The sequence below is a fragment of the Ambystoma mexicanum genome, chromosome 5q (assembly GCF_040938575.1).
Source record: "Ambystoma mexicanum isolate Mex_15411 chromosome 5q, UKY_AmexF1_1, whole genome shotgun sequence".
NCBI lineage: Eukaryota > Metazoa > Chordata > Amphibia > Caudata > Ambystomatidae > Ambystoma > Ambystoma mexicanum.
The window spans coordinates 18,234,775-18,257,059 of record NC_090933.1 but is presented as its reverse complement, the minus strand read 5'-3'; the positions used below and the strand labels follow the sequence as shown (position 1 = coordinate 18,257,059).

At 51.0% G+C, this 22,285-nt stretch overlaps 1 protein-coding gene across 1 annotated transcript in view; it reads left to right on the top strand.

Moving 5' to 3' along the window:
• The window catches only part of LOC138497151 (uncharacterized), a 572,420-nt gene extending 556,931 nt beyond the window's left edge, over nucleotides 1-15,489 (top strand). The window contains exon 5 of the mRNA XM_069620428.1: nucleotides 4,416-15,489. Coding sequence (XP_069476529.1) covers nucleotides 4,416-4,640 — 225 coding nt within the window. The 3' untranslated portion in view covers nucleotides 4,641-15,489. The remainder of the gene's footprint in view (nucleotides 1-4,415) is intronic.
• Nucleotides 15,490-22,285: the final 6,796 nt, after the last annotated feature.

Below are 22,285 nucleotides of genomic sequence, written 5' to 3'. Positions count from 1 at the left end.
GGCCTGCTGGCAGGTGCCCTGCACTGCTGGGGGGTGGGGGTGCAGGGGGACATGAGTGGGGGCCTGCTGGCAGGTGCCCCTGACTGCTGGGGGTAGGGGTGCTGAGGGACATGAGTGGGACATGAGTGGGGGTCTGCTGGCAGATGCCCTGCACTGCTGGGGGGTGGGGGTGCTGGGGGACATGAGTGGGGGCCTGCTAGCAGGTGCCATGCACTGCTGGGGGGTGGGGGTGCAGGGAGACATGAGTGGGGGCCTTCTGGCAGGTGCCCTGCACTGCTGGGGGGTGGGGGTGCAGGGGGACATGAGTGGGGGCCTGCTGGCAGGTACCCTGCACTGCTGGGGGTGCTGGGGGACATGTGTTGGGGCCTGCTGGCAGGTGCCTGTAAATGATGGGGGGTGGGGGTGCAGGGGGACATGAGTGGGGGCCTGCTGGCAGGTGCCCCTCACTGCTGGGTGGTGGGGGTGCTGGGGTACATGAGTGGGGGCCTGCTGACAGGTGCCCCTCACTGCTGGGGGTTGGGGGTGCTGGGGGTGCTGGGGGACATGTGTCGGTGCCTGCTGGCAGGTGCCCCTCACTGCTGGGGGGTGCGGCTGCAGGGGGACATGAGTGGGGGCCTGCTGGCAGGTGCCCCTCACTGCTGGGGGGTAGGGGTACTGAGGGACATGAGTGGGGGCCTGCTGGCAGGTGCCCCACACTGCTGGGGGGTGGGGGTGCAGGGGGACATGAGTGGGGGCCTGCAGGCAGGTGCCCCTGACTGCTGGGGGATGGGGGTGCTGGGGGACATGAGTGGCACATGAGTGGGGGCCTGCTGGCAGGTGCCCCTCACTGCTGGGTGGTGGGGGTGCTGGGGTACATGAGTGGGGGCCTGCTGACAGGTGCCCCTCACTGCTGGGGGTTGGGGGTGCTGGGGGACATGTGTCGGTGCCTGCTGGCAGGTGCCCCTCACTGCTGAGGGGTGGGGCTGCAGGGGGACATGAGTGGGGGCCTGCTGGCAGGTGCCCCTCACTGCTGGGGGGTAGGGGTACCGAGGGACATGAGTGGGGGCCTGCTGGCAGGTGCCCCACACTGCTGGGGGGTGGGGGTGCAGGGGGACATGAGTGGGGGCCTGCAGGCAGGTGCCCCTGACTGCTGGGGGATGGGGGTGCTGGGGGACATGAGTGGCACATGAGTGGGGGCCTGCTGGCAGGTGCCCTGCACTGCTGGGGGGTGGGGGTGCAAGAGGACATGGGTGGGGGCCTGCTGGCAGGTGCCCTGCACTGCTGGGCGGTGGGGGTGCAGGGGGACATGAGTGGGACATGAGTGGGGCAGGTGCCCTGCACTGCTGGGGGGTGGGGGTGCAGGGGGACATGATTGGGGGCCTGCTGGCAGGTGCTCTGCACTGCTGGGGGTGGGGGTGCAAGTGGACATGTGTGGGACATGAGTGGGGGCCTGCTGGCAGGTGCCCTGCACTGCTGGGGGGTGGGGGTGCAGGGGGACATGAGTGGGGGCCAGCTGGCAGGTGCCCCTGACTGCTGGGGGGTGAGGGTGCAGGGGGACATGAGTGGGACATGAGTGGGGGCCTGCTGGCAGGTGCCCCTCACTGCTGGGGGGTGGGGTGCTGGGGGACATGAGTGGGGGCCTGCTGGCAGGTGCCCCTCACTGCTGGGGGGTGGGGGTGCTGGGGGACATGTGTCGGGGCCTGCTGGCAGGTGCCCCTCACTGCTGGGGGGTGAGGGTGCAGGGGGACATGAGTGGGGGCCTGCTGGCAGGTGCCCCTCACTGCTGGGGGGTGGAGGTGCAGGGGGACATGAGTGGGGGCCTGCTGGCAGGTGCCCCTGACTGCTGGGGGGTGGGGGTGCTGGGGGACAAGAGTAGGACATGAGTGGGGGCCTGCTGGCAGGTGCCCTGCACTGCTGGGGGAGGGGGTGCAGGGGGACATGAGTGGGGGCCTGCTGGCAGGTGCCCTGCACTGCTGGGGGGTGGAGGTGCAGGGGGACATGAGTGGGGGCCTGCTGGCAGGTGCCCCTCACTGCGGGGGGTGGGGGTTCTGGGGGACATGAGTGGGGGCCTGCTGGCAGGTGCCCCTCACTGCCGGGGGTGGGGGGTGCTGGGAGACATGAGTTGGTGATCATATTGCAACGTGACATGTGGCTTGGCTGGGGGGCATGCCCATGGTGGATGGGCTGCTTGCGGGACATGACCAGGGGTGCAGGGTAGTCCCCTGTGGTGTGGGCTGCCTGCAGGGGCCGTGGCGGGGGTAGAGGGAACACCTGGGAGGACCCACACTGCCAATTCACGTTTAGGACTCCCCACGCACCCCCGAAATACGCATTCCCCTCTCTGACAGCAAAATCGCGTGTGAAACTTCATGCGCTGCCCAGTAATACACGTACCCTGCTCCAATCGTGTGTGAAACGTCCCGCGCACCCCCGAAATACACGTACCCAGGCCAATCGCGTGTAAAACTTCCCGCGCACCCCTGAAATACACGTACCCAGGCCAATCGCGTGTGACTCTTCCCGCGCACCCCTGAAATACACGTACCTAGCCCAATCGCGTGTGAAACTTCCCGCGCTCCCCTGAAATACACGTACCCAGCCCAATCGCATGTGAAACTTCCCGCGCACCCCTGAAATACACGTACCGAGCCCAATCGCTTGTGAAACTTCCCGCGCACCCCTGAAATACACGTACCCAGGCCAATCGCGTGTGAAACTTCCCGCGCACCCCCGTAATACACGTACCCCACTCGCACAGGCCCTTTCGTGTGTGAAAGTTCCCGCGAACCCCGTAATACACGTACCCTGCTCCAATTGCGTGTGAAACTTCACGCAAACACCAGTTATACACGTACCCCACTCGCACAGGCCCTTTCGCGTGTGAAACTTCACGCTAACCCCAGTAATACACGTTCCCCACTTGGCGTTTGCTGTTTGGCAGTCCTGTAAACTGGTCCAGGGTTAGCGCAGCCCTTTGCACTGGATTGGGGATTTTGATGGCTTTTCCTTGCGCAAGGGCGTTCTTGGGGTCGTAACTGGCGCTGCTGCAGGGTCGCTGCGCCACTCTGCGCCACGGCTGGTTTTGGAGGCTAAAATCCATGAATACACTGCGCGCGGAAATCGATTTTAGCGCACGCGGCTGGCGCAGACATTGGCACGCGCACACTGTGCGCCAGCCGTGTGCGCCACTTTTGTGCGATTTTCTATGAATTACCCTGTAAGTCTTGTTGGACGATGCTTGTTGTTTTGCGCCTTTGTGTGTAGATCATTTTGCTTTGTTCCAGATGTGCAACATGTACACATGCTCGCATTAAATTAACCCAGAAATGTGATTAGTGATTTATTATTTTATAGATCTGTATATTAAAGAGGAGAAAATTCTATAACTACTTGAGTATTACTTTTATTAAGAACAGACAGTGAGTAGTGCATAAGGCAAGGATTAAAACCAGATGTGCCAATGGATTTGTCGTTTGATTAGATTTCATTTGAAATTTGTGACATAGCCCTCCCAAAATGTATTGAGGGTTAGCTCAATTATTCGCTGCAGTTTTGTATGGTGCAGAAGTGTGGGGCCCTTCAGGTGCTGCCATTTTAGAAATATCGGGGTACATACTGATATGCATAATCATACTAGGTGTGACCATCCCCCTGGTGTCTGAGCAAGCATGAGTGGCAGCACCCTTAGGGTTTTTGTGCAAAGCATACTTTGGCGCTGAAATGAATGCACACCTGTGTAATCTGATCACAGAGTTTATGCTGGACACTTCAGGGAGAAGATATGCTTGGCTTTAGATAATTTACGTGCTAACTAAACATAGGGACTAACAACCATCTCACCGGCCTTCTGAGCACATACACTGGAGAATAATAACGGGAAAATGAGGGTCTTTGCGAAAGCAGAATGGAGGGTAGATAAATGTATTGGTTTCCTGCAAATAAATTAAGTTCCCTGAAACTGTGGCTGCAGGTAAAAGACACAATTGTGGCAAATATATTTGTACTCATATGAAATATCCATATTGCAGTAGGATAATGACTGCCTTGCGCTGGAATGATTTAACGATCTATTTGTTGGAATAAGGAATCAGAGGGAAAGGAATGCGGTTGTGCTCTTGGGAGCATTGAAAATAAATCTGATGTCTTGTTCAAAGCATATCGGCCTGAGAAAAGAGCATATCAGGCGCATCTTCTTAGGCATGAAATGACAGCTGGATTCATTATTGAAAAGGTGCCTAGGAGGGATAGTGAAGAAAAGATTTCATCAACTGGTGGTGAAATCTTGTTTTATTGATTTTTGAAGCGGTTCAGAATGTACAATGCTTGTACTGTGATGACTTTGTATTGTTTAAATACTGAGATATTTTTGTAATATTTGTTATAAATTACATGAATTTGAATATAGACTATATTTGTAATGGTGTTTGTCTCTGTAGGAAGGCGAGGAGCCAGTAAAGTTTGAAGATCGCCTGATGTTCATAAGGGCTACGAAGAAATCGGCATCCACCGAATTTCCTCACATCTCCCGTGGAACCTCAATTCCATCCTCTCTGAATGCAAGCAGGCCGGATATTCCGCTCAAACTACCTCTTACAGAAGAGATGTGCAGAACATTGGACATATCTTTGCAAAGCATCAGTACTCAAAAGAGGCTAGTGTGAAATGTTATCCTTCCTTTTCTTCCTGCCTGGATATATTACAGCAGGACTTCAGTGCAGTAGCATGGTCAGACATACTGCAGTGCAGTAGAAAGGTCAGACATACTGCAGTGCAGTAGCAAGGTCAGACATACTGCAGTGCAGTAGCATGGTCAGGCATACTGCAGTGCAGTAGCATGGTCAGACATACTGCAGTGCAGTAGCAAGGTCAGACATACTGCACTAGCATGGTCAGACATACTGCAGTTCGGTAGCACGGTCAAAAATAACGGTTTAAGTAAAATCATCTGGGAGCACATCATTTTTCTAACAAGTACCAAGCGCATCCCTTCTTTTGTAATGATGTGGTGTTACACTGAAATGGGTACCACGTGCAGAGTAAACAGAGCCATATTAATCAAAGTGGTTAAGCCTATTCTACAAGTGAAAGACAGGCTGGTCTGATGGGCACACCCTCACAAATGCATTCACTTTGGAGTGACACGTCCACACCTTGTGCGGGCACATCAACATCGAGCCGTGGAGCCCTCACTCTGACTGGTCACTGAGCTAGCATTTCAACAGAAATGTACAGATTGATGTGGATGTGAGCTTGACAATAGCTGAAAAATCCAATGACGGAAATTAATGTCTTATATTGAGCTCCTGATTTTTTATTTTGCGATGAGTGCTTGGATGGGGTCCCTGCTGTGCGCATAATGCCACAGTCTGCCATGAGCAGAGCACATGGATCTCTGCTCCAACTTTCAGTGCTAAGCGGATGACACTCAGCTCGTTTTCAGGCTCCCCTCTGCCACCTCTTCTCCTTCTCTCATCGCTCTCTGTCTGCTATCCAGGAGTGGTATGCAGCCAACAATCTCTGCCTTAATGCCAGTAAGGCGGCATCGGCACACCTGCATCCTCCTTTCCTGTCATTCTCTGGCCGGCCTCCCTTGGCACTCTTCCTGCTCCCACCTGTGAGGCTAAGAATCTCAGGGTCATCTTCGACTCCACACTCTCCTTTTCTCCTCACATCTCTGGCATCTCTAAGAAGTCAAACTACCAACTGCACCTCCTCAGAGGTATTCTTCCTCTCCTTCCCCCAGACGTTCACTGTCTCTAGAGCTCTGGTTCTCTCTAGGCTGGACTACTGCAACAGCCTCTTTCTAAATCTGCCTGCTTCTGCTCTCCGCCCTCTGCAACTCATACAGAACAGGACTGCAAGACTTGTCCTTGGCCTCGAGCCCAGGGATTGTATCTCTCCAGCACTGAAATCTCTCCATTGGCTCCTAGTGGCTGCAAGAATTAAGTTTAAAACCCTCTGCGTTGTCCACAAGACCTTCTGGGGCCTGGGTGCTCAATACCTCCAACTTTCTCTTCGTAAATACCTTCCTACTCGAGCTCTTCGCTCCTCCAACTCCCTCAGGGTCAGTTACTTCTTCAAGCAACAAGTTGGTGGTAGATCTCTTTCTTCGGCTGGGGCCTCCCTCTGGAACAGCCTCCGTGGCTTTCTGAAACTTGAGGAGAACCATCTCTAGTTCCGGAAGCACCTCAAGACCTTCCTCTTTGCTTCTGCCGTCTCTCTTCCTCTCCCTTGCTGATTTCCTGTCTGATACTACACTGATCACCTGGCTACCCTGTGATTTCGGGACCAGGTCCCTGCCCGCCCAGTTGGGCACTCGCGCTGCCTCCCTACAACCTTTGCACTTGGGTCTGTAGCTGTAACCCTATAGTCCCCCTACCTGCACTTTTGGACACCTGCTGTCTGCACTTACCCTTATGCCTGCCACCTGCTGGTCGCACTTCCTTTTATTGTTTTGATCCCATGTGTACAGCACTGCCCCCCTCCAATTTCCCCCAACACTTTTCTGCTCCTCTCCCCTGCACTCGCGCAATCTCAATGTCACCTGGCCTAGTAAGATCGTTGTCTCTGTCCTCCCTCTGTTCCCCCTTCCTTGCCTCGTCACGCCTTGAAAGACTTGTGTATAGGCGCGTTACAAATGCCATATCATATCATTTCGAGGAATCATGTTATAATCCTCTTTAAAAAGATGATAGTAAATCACCACCTTGTGGCCCGATAATAGTCAGTGCTGTAGTTCCATGTTCTAAGGACGCCTTTGCTAGAGTCCATTCCCAAAGGAAGGGGCTGCACCTACCTGAGCCTTAAGCAGTGTTTTCCACCAGCACAATACGCTGGTAACTTACTCTTGAGTGAAGATTGCATGGGAACTCACTTTGGAAGATTGTATAAATTGCACGGAGGTGGCTCGTTATGTTTACACATAAGTGCAATTTTCATCATTAGCATTGGGAATGCACATGAAAATGCCATGCTGGTGAAAAACCTGCTGGTTTTTGGAGGCACCGGGCAAAAGGGAGATGGACACGTAAATCCCATTACGTGCCCCTCCACCACTTTCAAAAACCACAGATTTGCCCGCAGCGTAGAGAATACACAAAGGTGCTAAAAACAGACGTAACACCTTCATGTCTGTCTTGAGTACCAATATTTACTCTCTGGGGACTTGGAATATGAGCTGCATCGAAATGTATGTTAAGCCTCGCATAGTGTAACATGCATGCGTAAAATAAATGAATGCACATTTTATGCATGCGTTTGACCCGCGCCTGATTTTCATTTATTTGTATGATGAGAGGAGGCACAGAATGGAATATATGTTTCCGCCTCTCCATCTTCTCCGCCAGACAAGTGGGAAAGCATTTATGCCAGCAAGGCATGTGAAAAGTAATATAACATGAAACAAACATGGGCTCAATTGGCAGAGTTGGTGCATGCCTTTCTATTCATTTTTCATAATGAGGGCATCACCCACCCTGGTCATATTTTAACCCTCCTATCAGGCCTTATGCCCTCCTTGGACTTCAGTGAGGAAGCCATGTTCATAATAATATTTTTTAAATGGTTTATGTGCATTTGCTTTAATGGGATCACCCATCTTGGTGACCGAACAGGTTGTGGGTTATGCTGGAGGCTGAGATGTATGTGCTGCCTTTCTTACCTTTCCAGGGCACAACATTGTGATCCAACATAGACTCAGTGCATGGGTTTATGTGGAGGTTTTTTTATGGAAAGATTGTATCTCAGAAATGTACTGCTAGCTAAACAATCTGCGTGTGGTGTTTATTGCTTGATGTGTAGCTGGTAGCGCTTCAAAAATCGAGCAGCTCTTCTGACACTAGTTACCAAAACATGGTATTGCCCTGACACCCACTGCTCCTAGTTGAGCATTGCCTTCCATCCACAAAGCAGGCAATTGCCAATATGCACTCTTGCTGGCCTGCAAGTTGGCATTGTCAACAGAATTAAGCTATCTTGGGTGCCCTACCAACATGTACTTAACCCAACCCTTTACCCTCTACACCCCCTTAAAAGGCTATTGCCAGCTGAAGAACCACAAAGCAAGACAGACAGAAGTAGGGTGCAGCAATTGAGCAAACTCTGTGATTTTATGTGCAAGATCGGCACTAGGCCCCTGCTTCCAGTCATCAGTACACACACCAGCTCCAGTCCATTCTGTAACCAATGCCACTGAAAAATAATTGTTGGCTCAGTGGTTTGCAAGGGCTACATGGTGCAACAAGGGTTTCTACCACCCATGTGCACAATGCAACATGCACACAGAATTTCACAAATCTTGCTGTGTGTGAGAGAGTCCGACCACCTGCCACGTCTTTCCACACTGGGCACTTTGGCTCGGTTCTTTCTTTGTTTTCTTCTTATTTTTCTAGCTTCACCTGTTCTTTGTTATGGCCGGCAAGTAATCCGGCACTACTCCTCACTATTCCAATCCTCAAGCTCCCGTATTTAGTCATTTGCTATTTTCTCACTGAACCAACCCAACCCACTTTCATTCAATATTTGATATTTCTATTTTTAATGTGACTTTTGTGCTGAAAATTAACTCATCTTTCTTTTTCCCTCTTATTTAATGCCCACTTCCCCATGACTATCTATGACTGTCACTCTACTATTGAGCACTGGTTTCATGATCATTCCCTTGGCATTAACCCAAGCAAGACAGGCATTCTTTTTCTTCCCTGCACCAACCCATTGTTCTCCACCAAACCTTGTTTAATTTCCTGCCTCTATTCTGATACTTTCTTCTTCTGCATGTCATCTTGGTGTTATTTTTGGTGTTATTTTTGCTTCTCACTCTCCTTCACGTCCCACGTCTCGTTCCTTTCTGCCACTATCAACACTTCAATATTTGTAAAATTGTAATTTTCTTACTTTTTCTGTTACAAAGACTCTTGTTCTCACTCTGACCGTCTCTCATCTTGATTTCTGTTCTACCCTTCTTTTCGGGCTCTCAGCCTACTTCCTTACTCCACTTCAACCTGTCTTTAACTCTGCTATTTACCGGATCTACATGATCATTGTGAAAAAGAAAATGCTGAATCCGAAATATATCCATTTTGTTTTTCTTTTCACCAAATTATATGCGAGGGAGACCCCCTGTTGTGGGGCGATCAGTACCCCAGCAATGTCCCGTGAGCCACACACCTGCCACAGACTCACACAGGAGACGTCTGCTCGGTTCGGGCTCCCCGGTCGCACTGACTGCGGGGGCACGCCCCCTTTATTTAAAGGCATGCAGCGGAGTGCAACGTCACTCCGCTGTGTGCCGAAGCCCTTAAAGGGGCAGCACCACACTCTTCCTTTTTCATGAGGACAAACCCTAAGTAGTATGAACAACACACTCTTAACACAGAACAATAACATCAAAACTACAAAACTAGAACCCCGCTAGACCCCTTTAATCAAAGCTACCCGGGACCCCTTGTTGCTGGCGCACCCCACCGGGGTCGCTCGGAATCACTTTCCAACACATAGTCACTGAGGCAAAAAGGTTTCCGTCGCCCTGTCCTCAGGGGGTACCTCCTGCTCGCCTCCTGGAGCAGGGATCCATCGGCGGCCGTCACACTAAACGTAGACCGAGGGAGGGGGGGTCGCACCCCCGCCTTCGTCTAGGACCTCCACAAAGTCCTGGTTCAGGGGCACTTCTGTCCTGGACTCCCCCAGTCTTTTGAAAAAGCTCACATTTCTCGTGACCGATGCCTTACCATCTGAGGCCATCACCATGGACCCTTTCACAGCTACCACGTCCAATGGCTCAGGTTCGTACGTCAGGGATAATTTCCCGTGTGGATGCCTGTTTCTGATCAGCACCTCATCGCCAGGCACAAGTTGCTGAGGTCTGAGACCTCTCCTCTGGTTCTCCTGTCAAGTCCTCAGCCTGCGGTCCTGCTCCACTTGATGGTCGACAATGACCGGCCGCTCCTTTTCTCCGACCTCTGGTAGTGGCCCCCTCGGGCACCGCTTGAATAGTGCTTCTGCCGGGACAACTCCCGTGGAGGTGTGGCGGGTGGTCTGGTAGACACACAGGAATTGGTATAGCGTCCTTCCCAGACATCGCATTTACCACTGCGCTATGTGGAACACTTTGTTTAGGGTGCGCATCAGTCTCTCCGCCTCCCCGTTTGCCCTGGGCCAGAGCGGGGTGATTTTCCTGTGTTGAACCCCGTAGACTTCTATCAGGGCCGCGAACCGCTCACCTTGCAATGGCGCCCCATTGTCTGAACATAGAGTTTTAGGGAATCCATGAGCCGCGAAGATCTTTTCCATGGCCACCACCACATGCTCGAAGGCCACTGACTTGATAAATTTGACTTCCGGGTACCTGGACCCTTCGTCGACCACCACCAGGAAGTGGGTGCCCTGCGTTGTGGAGCCAAAGTCGGCATGGACCACCTCCCAGGTACGCATGCCTTGGGGCATTGCTTCGATAGAGGGCTCTCTCTGTGCGGGGGACGCCACCTGGCACCATACACACAAGACCACAAATTCCTCCACTCGTCTCTCCAGCCCCGGGAACCACACCTTGAGGCGCAAGCAGGCTTTGGTTTTGTCAGCCCCTTGATGACCTTGGTGGGCTATCCCGATGACCTCCTGGACCTTGGCCTGCAGGACCACAATCCAGTCACCACTCAATAGGAGGCCGACACGGAGAATGACAGTTCATCCCTCACCTTCCACAGCTGCTCGAGTGCCACCTTCGCATCCTGTGTTCGCATTGCCAGAGAGTCCAGTACACTCTTCCAGGATCCTTGTTGCAATGCCGCTCTCAGGATGCGAAAACATTAGTTCTGGGCCACTGCTACCTCCAGCTCTTCCTGGGAGGCGTTCGGGGTCGCCACCTCCACCTCTTCTGCACAGGCACCCATCCTGCTCTCAATGTCACCTCTCGGATGGCGAGACAGATAGTCGGCCGCATTGTTGGTGCCCGGCCGGTAGACCAACGAGACCCCATATTCAAGCAGCGCTAGCATCCATCTTTCGATCCTCGCTGGTGGTTTAGAGGATGAACCAGCCAAGATGGGGAGCAGAGGCTTGGGGTTGGTCACGACTGTCACTGGTCTACCCAGAATGTATAACCGGAAGGGCCTGCACCCCCACAGAACAGCCAGGGCCTCCTGCTCAATTTGGGAGTAGCGCTGCTTGGTCTCGGACAGCGCCTTGCTGGCATACGCCACTGGCCTGACACTGGAATCGGGGCCAACCTGTGTCAACACTGCCCATATGCCAAACAGGCTGGCGTCCACTATGATTTCAGACTGGAGGGCAGGATCAAAGAATGCCATAGTGTCCTCCGTCGTAAGGGCGCTCTTGATGTCCTCAAAGGCTGCTTGTTCAAGCGGTCCCCACTGCCACACAGTCTCTTTCTTTGTGAGGGCCCACAGGGGCTCTGATCGAGACGCCAAGTTCTTAATAAAGCGGCCACAGTAGGTCACCATGCCCAAAAAGCTCCGCATCTCCAACACATTCTCTGGTGGGCGTGCTTCCTTGATGTCCTTGACTTTGCGGGGGCCGGGGGAAACACCTCCCTCCTTGAACATGAATCCGAAAAACTCGATGGTCGGTTTCAGAAATTCACATTTCTCCCGATTGAGCGTCAGGCCCAGCGACTGCAGCCGTTCAAAAGTCTTGGCGAGATTGTGCAGATGGTCCACCTCTGATTTTGCGAACACGAGGATATCGTAACTTATGTTCAAGACTCCGTCGAGGTCTGCCAAAGCACCACGTATTATGTTTAGAAAACCTCGGCCGCCGAGTACACCCCAAAACGGAGTCTCTTGTATCGGTACAACCCTCTGTGAGTAGTGAATATTGTAATGTAACGTGATTCAGGGTGTAACACGACCTGGTGGTACCCGGCCCTAAGGTCCAGTTTTGAAAATGTCGTCTATGGTTGGTGTTAGATGTCGCTCTCTCCGGATTGCCTTATTGGGGAGCCTCATGTCAACACAAATCCTCACCGAATCTGGTTACATGGGTTTTCTTGCAAAAACGATGGGGGACACCCACGATATCGGCCTTCAACCTTCTCGATGATATCGAGGTTGACAAGATTGTCCAGTTCTTTATCCACTAACTCCCTAAAGTGGAAAGGCACCCTGCAGTGCTTGAGAGCAATGGGCAGCCTCACCGGATCGCCTGCCATCTGTCCAATCCCTTGGAATAATTGGGAATATTTATCTAGTAAAGTTTAAATGTCTTCCATGTATACTGAGTATGCAAAACTTACAATCCCCAGGGCTTCCGCCACAGCACAGCTCAGCAGCATGTTGGTGCTGACAGGTTTTACATAGAAGCGTGCTCTTATTTTTGAACCACCATGCCCCACCTCCGCTACAAAAGCACCATCTAGGGAATTGGCTGGAAACCCCCAAACGTGAAGATGCGTGCCCTGGGCGCAGTCAGTTTCGGGTGCCACTCCATGGCGTCGTAGTGTTCCCTGGCCATCACATTGACGGAGGCCCTCGTGTCCACCAGTACCGGGACAGATGATTCATTGACTGCGATAATGCACCGCGGTTGCCGTCTGCTCTTGGATTTGAGAGGCTCAACGCTGGATACAAAGAAAATGTTCTCTTCTTCCTCCTCTTCCTCCTCATCCAGTTGTGCACAATCCTCACCCTTATCGACATGAGCAAGGTTGGCGGGCGTGATAGGCGAAAGTAGCCAGACCGCACAGGACCTCACGGCACCATCACCAGCAGGGACGCCCTTCATACCCAGGCATAGTGGTCAGCCAGGCTACAATGACCACAGGCTTTCCCTGCCGCTGGACACTCAGCAGGGTGGGGTAGGTCATACCCGCACTTCAGGCACACCTCTCCTGGCTTTCCACCCCTGTCACGGAAGTTGCCTGCTGGCCTCCTGGCACCTCTGACGCCACGACCCACGGCACAGACCTTCGCCTTGGCTGGATGCACATTCTGGATGGACGTACATCAAACACTTCTTGGCAGCGACCCAGTTCCAGGATACCAGGCAAGGTGATCCCAGGTTCCCTAAGCACCTGTCTCCGTAGCTTCCCCGACGAGCAACCTTGTATCAGCTGGTTCCTGACCATATCATCAGGGTTGTCCCAGGCACACACCACTGATAGCCACCTGAGACGGCCATAGAATGTGTCTAGTGTCTCATCCTCTTTTTGGCGGGTGGCGAGCATCACAAAATGTTCATAGTCTGCATTTGCCAAGGGAAGGAAGTAGTTATGGAGAGCCGTCTTCGCTGTGCCATAGGAAGCATCTGTTGGTTAGAGAGAGTCAAATATTTCATGTACCGCAGGCCTTGCAGAGTACAATAGAGTCGCCAACTTGCTGTCCTTGTTGGTCTCCATGGTGGCCCTGAAGTACATGTTGAGGTGATCAATCCATCGCTTCCACCTAGGCCCCAGACTGGATGGAGGGCCAGACACATCAAATTCAGGGGTTGGCTGAAGTGCCTCTGGGGGTCTCATCTGGGCCATGGCTTGAGGCACAGGTAGGGGCAAAGGCTGGACCACAGGTGGAGACTGGATCTGGGGCAGTGGCTGAGCTATTGGTTGTCCCCGTCTTGATCAGCATGGTCATTCATGGGTCAAGCGCACACGCACCCCTTCTTGGATTGCTATGGGACAGCAACTCACCCAGACAATCAGAAATGTGCAGGCCTTCTTGATCTTCAAACTTCCACACCAGTACAAGATGCAGCCTAGGCTATGCAAATATGGCCCAGTCATGAACAGCCAGCCAATGTGGTGTAGTTGCGGCCACACGCAAGGAAGGAAGTGTCCAAAAATGGAGCCAGGGAGGTCTAGGGTATTACCAGGAAAAACAGCAAGCTTCCCCAACACCTCACCTTCACTCGATGAAATTCACCTCAAAAATGAAAATTTCCAAGATTTGATGGGTTGTGCGAGCAGAAACAGCTGCCCGCTGCAAGAATGTCCAATAATTAGGCCTGATGGGGGCACTTGGAGTGCTCCACTTGGAGCACCGCAATCATCCTGGGCCTCATCAACAAAATGGCCGCCCAGCCGCGTGGTCCACACCGGTGTGCAGTCATAATGTCGAAAAAATAATGTTGAATTACAAAAATGTCTAAAACTTAATGTCGGAAAAAAAAATGTCCAATTTTTTTTGTTTTATTTATGTTTTTTTTAGGTTCCAGGGGTAAAAAAAAGGGGTAAAACAAAAAATAAATGACAAAAAGGGGGGTTAGGGGGAAAGCCTCCCATTTCGAACAAAAAGCAACTAAAAAAAGAAATTCGAATTTTTTTTTTTTTACTTTATTTTTTAGACATTTTGACTTTCGACATTATGACATTCGACTTTATGGACCTCTCCGCGGCATAGAACGAGATGATTCCATCCCTCGTTTGGTATAAAAATTATAATTATATTCACTGCTGGGCACGGGCGTGACTCCGTCTCGTCGCCACTGTTGTGGGGCGATCAGTACCCCCGCGATGTCCCGTGAGCCCCACACCCGCCACAGACTCACACAGGAGACGTCTGTTCGGTTCAGGCTCTCCGGTCGCACTGACCACTGGGGCACGCCCCGTTAATTTAAAGGCACGAGTGCAACGTCACTCTGCCGCGTTCCGAAGCCCTTAAAGGGGCAGCACCACACCCCCCACAACTTCCCCATACCCTTCCTCATTATTTATTACCCTAACCAACCCCCCACATATAATTGCGGCGATATGCTCATTAAAAACATTTACATTTTCAGATTCAGCATTATGTTCCAAGCAGTAATGGGGTGATACCTATACCTGCTATTTTTGCTTCCTCCCATTTCCCATACATCTCTCTCACTAGCTTCGAGCCTGCATCCTCTTTCGTTTTAAGTGTTTTGTCTTTAGATGTGTAAACAATCTTGCGTTGATATAACTCTCCTCTCTTATTTCTGTGTGCTTCACTCTCTTCATTGCTTTTGTAGTGACTGTTCCTAACCCTCAAACTATTTCTGTTCCTTTTCCCTTCTCGTCCCTTACATACAGAAAGCTCTCCCTCCTTTTTCTTTATGCTCTGTCTATTCACACATCTTTCCGAGAATCTCTTAAAACCTTTCTCCTCCTCAGTCCCCTTCGCTAAGAATGTAACACTATCAGCTTCATTTTAAATGAGGCAAGGTGTTAAACAGAGGCAAACGGAGGTGTTATGCTTTAACGCCTCCATTTAAAGACTGCCTCATTTTCCAGCACTGATGAGACGGAGGAGGGCTACGGAGCGGAGATAGTGTAAAAATGAAAGTTCATCTTACTTTTACTAATTCCTTGTCCTCTCCGCCTCATGAACATTTAAAATTTCATGCAGGGGACTCCACAGCACGTAAGCGCTAATGTTGGTGATCACCTGCATGAAATTACTGTGGTTTGTAAACTGAGGCTGTGTGTTGTTTACCCCCCTTTCTATTCATGTACCTTAGTTACTCAATCTTTTGTATTTATGTACTGCACTTGGTCCTTAGTGCTCTAGAAATGCTAGTACAATAAATGCATACAAATGAAATTAACTCACACATAACTGGGGAATCATTTGCTCTAAATATTGTAGGACCAGTAGCCGTTTTCAATTCTCTAGCCAGTCGTAAGAATCATTGCTTTAACTAAAGCACAATCCATTTAGCCAAAGACATGTATGCCAGCATGATTTCCTTTTGGATGTGCTGGTCTAACCGTGGTTTGTTAGTAGCTGGATTTGCCATTGCTCACCCATATTTACAAATGTACCAATTTACGGACACAACAGGACTGTACATCTATGCATCATTGTCTGGCAGATTTTATTTACTGCAGATTTGCGCCTCCTACTTTCCTATTAGGGGGGCATCTGCCTCAACCTACCCCAACTATTTCCCTGTGGACTAGCAATGCTTCAGAATGTATGCTTTCTTAGAGAAGTGCATCCAGATTTAAAACAGACACCAAAGCCCATCCCCTGGTCACATCCGCACACTTGTTGAAACCCCCTTTCAGCTTTTGCAGTGCATGTTAATTAGCAGAGCAGAGCGGAGACCGACATTTATAATGTGGTACAAGCACATGCTTTTGTATGCCCATATACTTATAGGTTCCATGCAAATGTCACACTGGTGAAAAGATTTTAGGTTGTGTTTCCACCAGTAATTTAAGAAGATTATTTAAGAATAATGTGGGCTGGAGATAGAACATCTTTCATCATAAATTGATACAAGTCACAAAGTGGTAGATTCCCATTAAATCTACAGAATGCATGTATTTCTTACCCTAAAATGTAATTTCGAGGGGATTGTGTCTTCCAACGTATTCCACATCTATGACAGGTAATGACCACAGCTGTGCTGCTTCAGAATTTCTTTCGGCGTAGGCGTCCTGTGTCGATGGCGTCGACACGTTGTCCCTCGAGGGCCTCCGTTGAGGGTCAACGTCACTGGATGTTATATATAGGACGCACTGCGCCCGTAGCCTCAGTTCCGTTTTTTCCGCAAACGTGTTTGATTCGGAATCTTGGCACACTCGATTCTTCTACTTCGAAAGTGATGTCTTCGAAGTCGGGCTTTAAAAAATGTCGGGACAGCGGTTCAAAAATGTCCATCACTGACCCGCATGACATCTGCCTCTGGTGCCTCGGCAAAAGCCATGCCACCGACGACTGTGATGACTGCCAGTCCCTGACATCGAAGGCCTTGCGGGAACGGAAGAATAAATTAAAGGTAGGTAGGGTGTCTACGCCCCATAAGTCGAAATCCGCCGGGCTTTCGACCAACGGCTCGAGGGGCAACTCTCTGCATCTGCAAAAGTCCAGGGGGTCTCGGAGTGGTTCCTGCCATTCCTCGGCATTCTCGGAAGCGCCGTCACCGGTCGCCTTCCCCGTCCTCGTCGGAGGACTCCACCAGAAGGCGGTTGACTTGTCCAACCAAGTCTTCATCGCCGGCCGGATGGGATGCATTCCACCAGCGGATGATGGCAATTTTTTAATCGCAAGGCACTGTTTTGTTCGCGCCTTCGAGGGAAGCTGGCAAGAAACGGGCTTGGACCACCACTCGCACGCCTTCGTGCTCGGGCGGTCCGCGCATTCATCAGGAGGTATCGCGGTCCCGCTCGGACAAGGAAGATCGCCGTAGCCGTGCCAGGTCCCGGTCCTCGACGCCATCAAGACCAGCGGATCCTGTGAAGCCTTCGAGTAAGGCGTTGAGGCCATCGGCGCCGTGTCCGTCGAAAGGCTCTATCGGGGCCCCGGCTTCGAAGAAGTCGTCAGCGCTGTGTCCGTCGAGGGACACTCTTGGGGCTCCACCCTCGAAGAGGTTGTCAACGCCATCGTTGCCTCGGTCGACGTCGACGCCGCTTCCCTCAGCGCCCTCAATGCCGTTTGTGGAGGATTTGCCAGAGGTGCCCTGGAGAGCTGTGGAACCTCTGAGGAAAGCTCTCAGTAAGTCAGTGAGGCCTGTTTTTGAGCCCTTCTCTGTTCCTCCACCCAGATTGGATTTGTTCCAACCTTTGGATTATATTTCAAAGGTGGATGAAGTGTCTGATGAGGAGATGGTTGTGCCTCCTGATGTCCCTGATGACCTTTTGTCTGGTCACAGTCAGATGGAAGAACTCTGTCAGTCCTTGCATGATGCCAGTGGTCTTGACACCTCTCCGGAGGTGGAGTTTGGTAGGCCTGAGCCGGGTACACATAACAAATCCTCCTATAGGCGTCTCATGTCCAATGTGACTGAATACTTGGGGTGGTCTGCTCCATCTGTTGATTTTGATCAGGATGATCTGACGGACATCCTGGACCAAGGTCCACCCACTGACCCGGTGTTGCCGTTTCACATGGCTTTTCAAAGAAGGGTGGCGGCGGCTTGGACTGCTCCGAAGAGTCTCCCGGCAGTTGGTAAGTTGCTTCTGAAAAAATACTGCCCAGCCAGTAGTGACCCCGGCTACTTGTCGACGCACCCTACTCCGGAGATTTTGGTGGTGCAGGCGGCTACGGCCCCAGCAAAGCAGGCTGCGTACCCTACCATCCCTCCTGATAGGTACGACAAGCGCTTTGATGGTTGGGCGAAGAAGCTGTTTTCTTCTGGGGGTCAGTAATTGTCTGCTTTTTTCATTTTTAATCGAATTATTAACTATGTTTTTCTGCTTGCCTGTATGCATACTTTTGCCTAACTTGTATTCTAAACTGACACCTTTTAATTCATTAGCGCACCTCTTCCTCCCTCCAATACGCCACATCCACACTAAGGTTTAACCTTTTCTTTTTTTTAGGCGCATGGAGTGCTAGCACCGGTTAATGAGAACAGTTCTCACGTCAGACCCATGGCACGTAGCTGTCAATCAGTATGACGGCACCTAGAGGCTTGGCATTGTCAACCAATCACCTCTCCAACGTAGAGAGGCACGTCGGTTGCCAGCCTACCCTAGCATGCGGACTATGCTGTCCAATGACAGGCGGTCTTGCAGCCAGAGCCCTCCCCCCACTGTCCCTTCAGGCCCCGTTTCCCAAACATGCCGCATACGCGTCAGAGCTCTCTGGACAGTCGGATAGAATCATCCATGTCCTAATGGTCTGTAACTTTGCGGTAAGAATTTCCCCTTTCCAAATTCTATTTTCTGTATACAACCTTGTACCTTTTCAATTCTCTTTAATTCGAGGCGCCCTTGGACGCGCTTATTTATTTATTTATTCATTCATTATTTCTTTAATTTTCACAACAGACACAGCTTCATTTGCTCCTTTGGAGACATGATGCTCATCGCCCACTATTCCAGGCACCATTAAAGCTTCAAGTATTTCCACTGCCATTTTCGTTTCATGGTAGGCTGTTATATATATATATACATATCTTTTCACTGGTTAACGGCCAGTCATGTGCTTTCTAGCACTTCTATTCACTATTGCTAACAATTGGCCTCACATACATTCAATTCATTTATAGGTTTGTCGAACCGGATCCATTAGATGAATTCTTAAGGCATTGGACTCACTTCATAGCATGCCGAGCACTGTTATACCAGAAATAAATCGTTTCGGTGTCAAGCAACGCCCACTTACAGGTAGTACCGCTACTACATAGCGCCCCCAATGCACCTGGAACACAACCAGGTCCCTAGATATGTGACGCAATGGCTCTCAAACTATTTTAACTATTCCTTGAAACCATTCTTTGATATTGCTTTTTTCAGAGGGTGTTTCTCCGCCGCACCCCCCCTGTGATGATGCAGCACTGGTGAGGTCTTTCCTGGCCCCTTTGCCCAGACACCCTGCCCCGGTCGTCGGCAAGCATCGTGTTTGGTCACTCCTAATTCAGCTACAGCCCCAATTTTTGTTAATTTTTGCAATTTTTGTTCCTTGGCTCTAAACTTACTCTGCAGCAATCTTGGTAGAATTTAGTAATAAGGTCATCTCATTTTTAGTTTTCCGCTTGATTTATTATGTTTATATCTGCTTCCCAACAGGGTCCAGTTGTTGTGTTTTTTTTGCCCTGAGAAAGGCAACTATATCATTTCTGGAATCATTTTGCCAGACAGGTGGCTTTCTTTGCCGAAACGTGTTACAGATGTCTATTTAGTTTGCTTTTTCATTTTGCATATGACACTTACACGTAGGCAGACCTGTCAACTACAAGAATTTGGATACAGACCTTTTATTCTTCAATTTAAGTTTCAGTCCGTTTCTTCAAGTTTTCTATTTCATTTTTTATGAGCAAAGTGAGTGTTCAAACCCATTGTTTTTGTTTCTCTGTGTTAATGTTCAACTGAAGACCAGTTTATTTATTCATTCATAAGATTGCTTTATTCATTCTCTATGATGTTTTTTGAAAATTGAAAAATAAATATGCTCTTCGTTTTCACCATGAGACTATTTTGATTGCTTTCAGAATTTGCTGTAGCCTTAATTTGTTGGTTTAGTGATATCGCTTTGATATACTCATTAATTCAAGTACCACCTAAGTAACTTTTCAAATTGATTCAATAGCAGTGTGGACCTAATTTTTTGTCTAGTGGCAGTCCCACTCCACCACTGCTCTTGGGACACTCCCCCCTTTTCTATTGCTTCAATTCTTCTGGGGGTAAGGCTTTGAAGGCAGCCAACTCTGTTTGTGCCTTGGCGAGATTCACTCACACTCTATGGAATTTTGCATCTTTGGCAGCTGAGCATATTCCCGAAGGGGAAGAACGGGATGGTTTTCTAGCCCTCGTGCAAGACGGCAAGGATGCCATGTGTTAATCCATTCACTCGGGTCTGGACATGGCAGACTGTGTCAGCCGGTCCATGGCTGCGATCACCATGATACGCAGGTTTGTGTGGTTGCGGAAGTCGGGTTTTGCTCCTGACGTGCAATCCCGGCTTCTCAACATGCCCTTTGATGGTGTCCATCTGTTTGGCAGAAAGGCTGACGAGAGCCTTGAGAGGTTGCAGACCTCCAAAGCTGCAGCAAAGTCTTTGAGCGCTGCAGTCTGTCAACCTCCGCCTTTTTGTCCTAGGGGACAGCAATGGAGGGGAGGTTCCTTTCGGTACTACTCTACCTTTGGTAGATCGAGAGGAGCTGCCAGTCAAAGGGGCCACCGTAGGAGTACCAGAGGTGGAAAGCAAGGTACTTAAGGTGCCAAAGCCGCGTGGGCAGTTTCCTCTTTGCCCTCAGGCACTGCCGCAGCCGCGTCTGCTCAGTCATGAGGCCATGTCCTATGGTTCGCCGGTTGGGGGCAGACTTGCGCTGCATCTTGGAGTATGGCGAGCCGTTACTTCAGATGTGTGGGTTCTGGGAATCATAGTCCACGGCTACTGTCTTCCCTTACGGCAGAGGCCTCAAGACAATCCACCGGGGAAGCTCTCTTGAAGCTCCGGATCCGCTCCTTGCACAGGAAATCCTATCCTTGCTGGAGAAAGGCGCCATAGAACTGGTGCCTGTAGCGGAGAGGAACAAGGGATGGTATTCCCCTTATTTTTTGATCCCGAAAAAGGACGAGGGATTGAGACCCATCATGGACTTGCATCGGCTGAACAAGCTCCTCAGGAAGGACAAGTTCAAGATGGTCACTCTTTCTCAAGTCCTCCAGGCCCTTCAACGTCAGGATTGGTTGGTGTGTCTCGACCTCAAGGATGCTTACTTTCATGTGCCGATTCATCCCAAGCCCAGGAAGTACCTGAGGTTTGCGGTTGGCGACTGGCATTTTCAGTTTCGGGTCCTGCTGTTCGGATTGACCTCCGCCCCGAGGGTCTTCACCAAGCTGATGGTGGTGGTGGCAGCGTATCTCAGGAAAGGGGGAGTCACGTCTACCCCTACCTGGACGATTGGTTGATCAGGGCGCGCTCTCCCGAGCAAGCCCTGGATCATCTGTCCGTCACCTGCCACTCACTTCACAAGCTGGGCTTCTCCCTCAATTTAAAGAAGTCCCATTTGACACCTACCGAGCGGCTCCAATACATCAGAGCTGTGCTCGACACATCCCTGGGGCTGTGGTCGCCTCCCCAGGTGAGGGAGCATCACATTCTGCAGATGGTAGACAAATTTCAACGTGCCCAGAGTCCCCCGGCATTCAAGTTCTTGAAGTTGCTCTGTCTCATGGCATACTGCATTTTCCTGGTGCCAGAGGCCAGGCTGCAGATGAGATCTCTGCAGTGGGCTCTCAAGACGCAGTGGTCGCAGTTCTCCGGCAGGATGTCGGATCCCTTCAGATTCTGCCCTCGGTCACCTAGGATCTTCTGTGTTGGGCCGTCGAAGGAAATCTGATGAAGGGAGCTCTGTTTTGGCAACCGTGGCGGGAGGTGACGATCGTGATGGACGCATCCCTCACAGGTTGGGGAGCTCATGCCAACAAGTTGACAGATAGCAGCCGTTGGTCTCCGTCAGAGTCCAGACTCCACATCAATCTGTTAGAGCTGCGGGCTGTCAGGCTAGCCCGGAAGGCTTTTCTGCCGTCTGTGCGGGGGAAGAATGTCCTGATTATGACGGACAATACAGTGGCCATGCACTACCTCAACCCCTACCTTTGTGCAGGGAGGCGATGCAGCTCTGGTTTTGGGCCATCCAGCAGGAAAATTCGATCTCGGCAGTTCATCTGGCCGGAGACGAAAACGTGGCGGCAGACGCTCTGAGCAGGCAGATCACGGTCTCTCATGAGTGGGAGCTGGCTCAGGAAGTTCTGTTGGAGATCTTCGCCCTTTGGGGAACCCCACAAGTGGATCTCTTTGCCACCAGTGACAACCGGAAGTGCGAAAGATTCTGCTCGCGGGAATTTCCTCCAAGAGGAGCCTTAGGGGACGCGTTCGTAGTGGTGTGGTCCTTCCCACTGCTGTATGCGTCTCCTCTAGTCCCCGTCATTCCGCAAGTGTTGAGG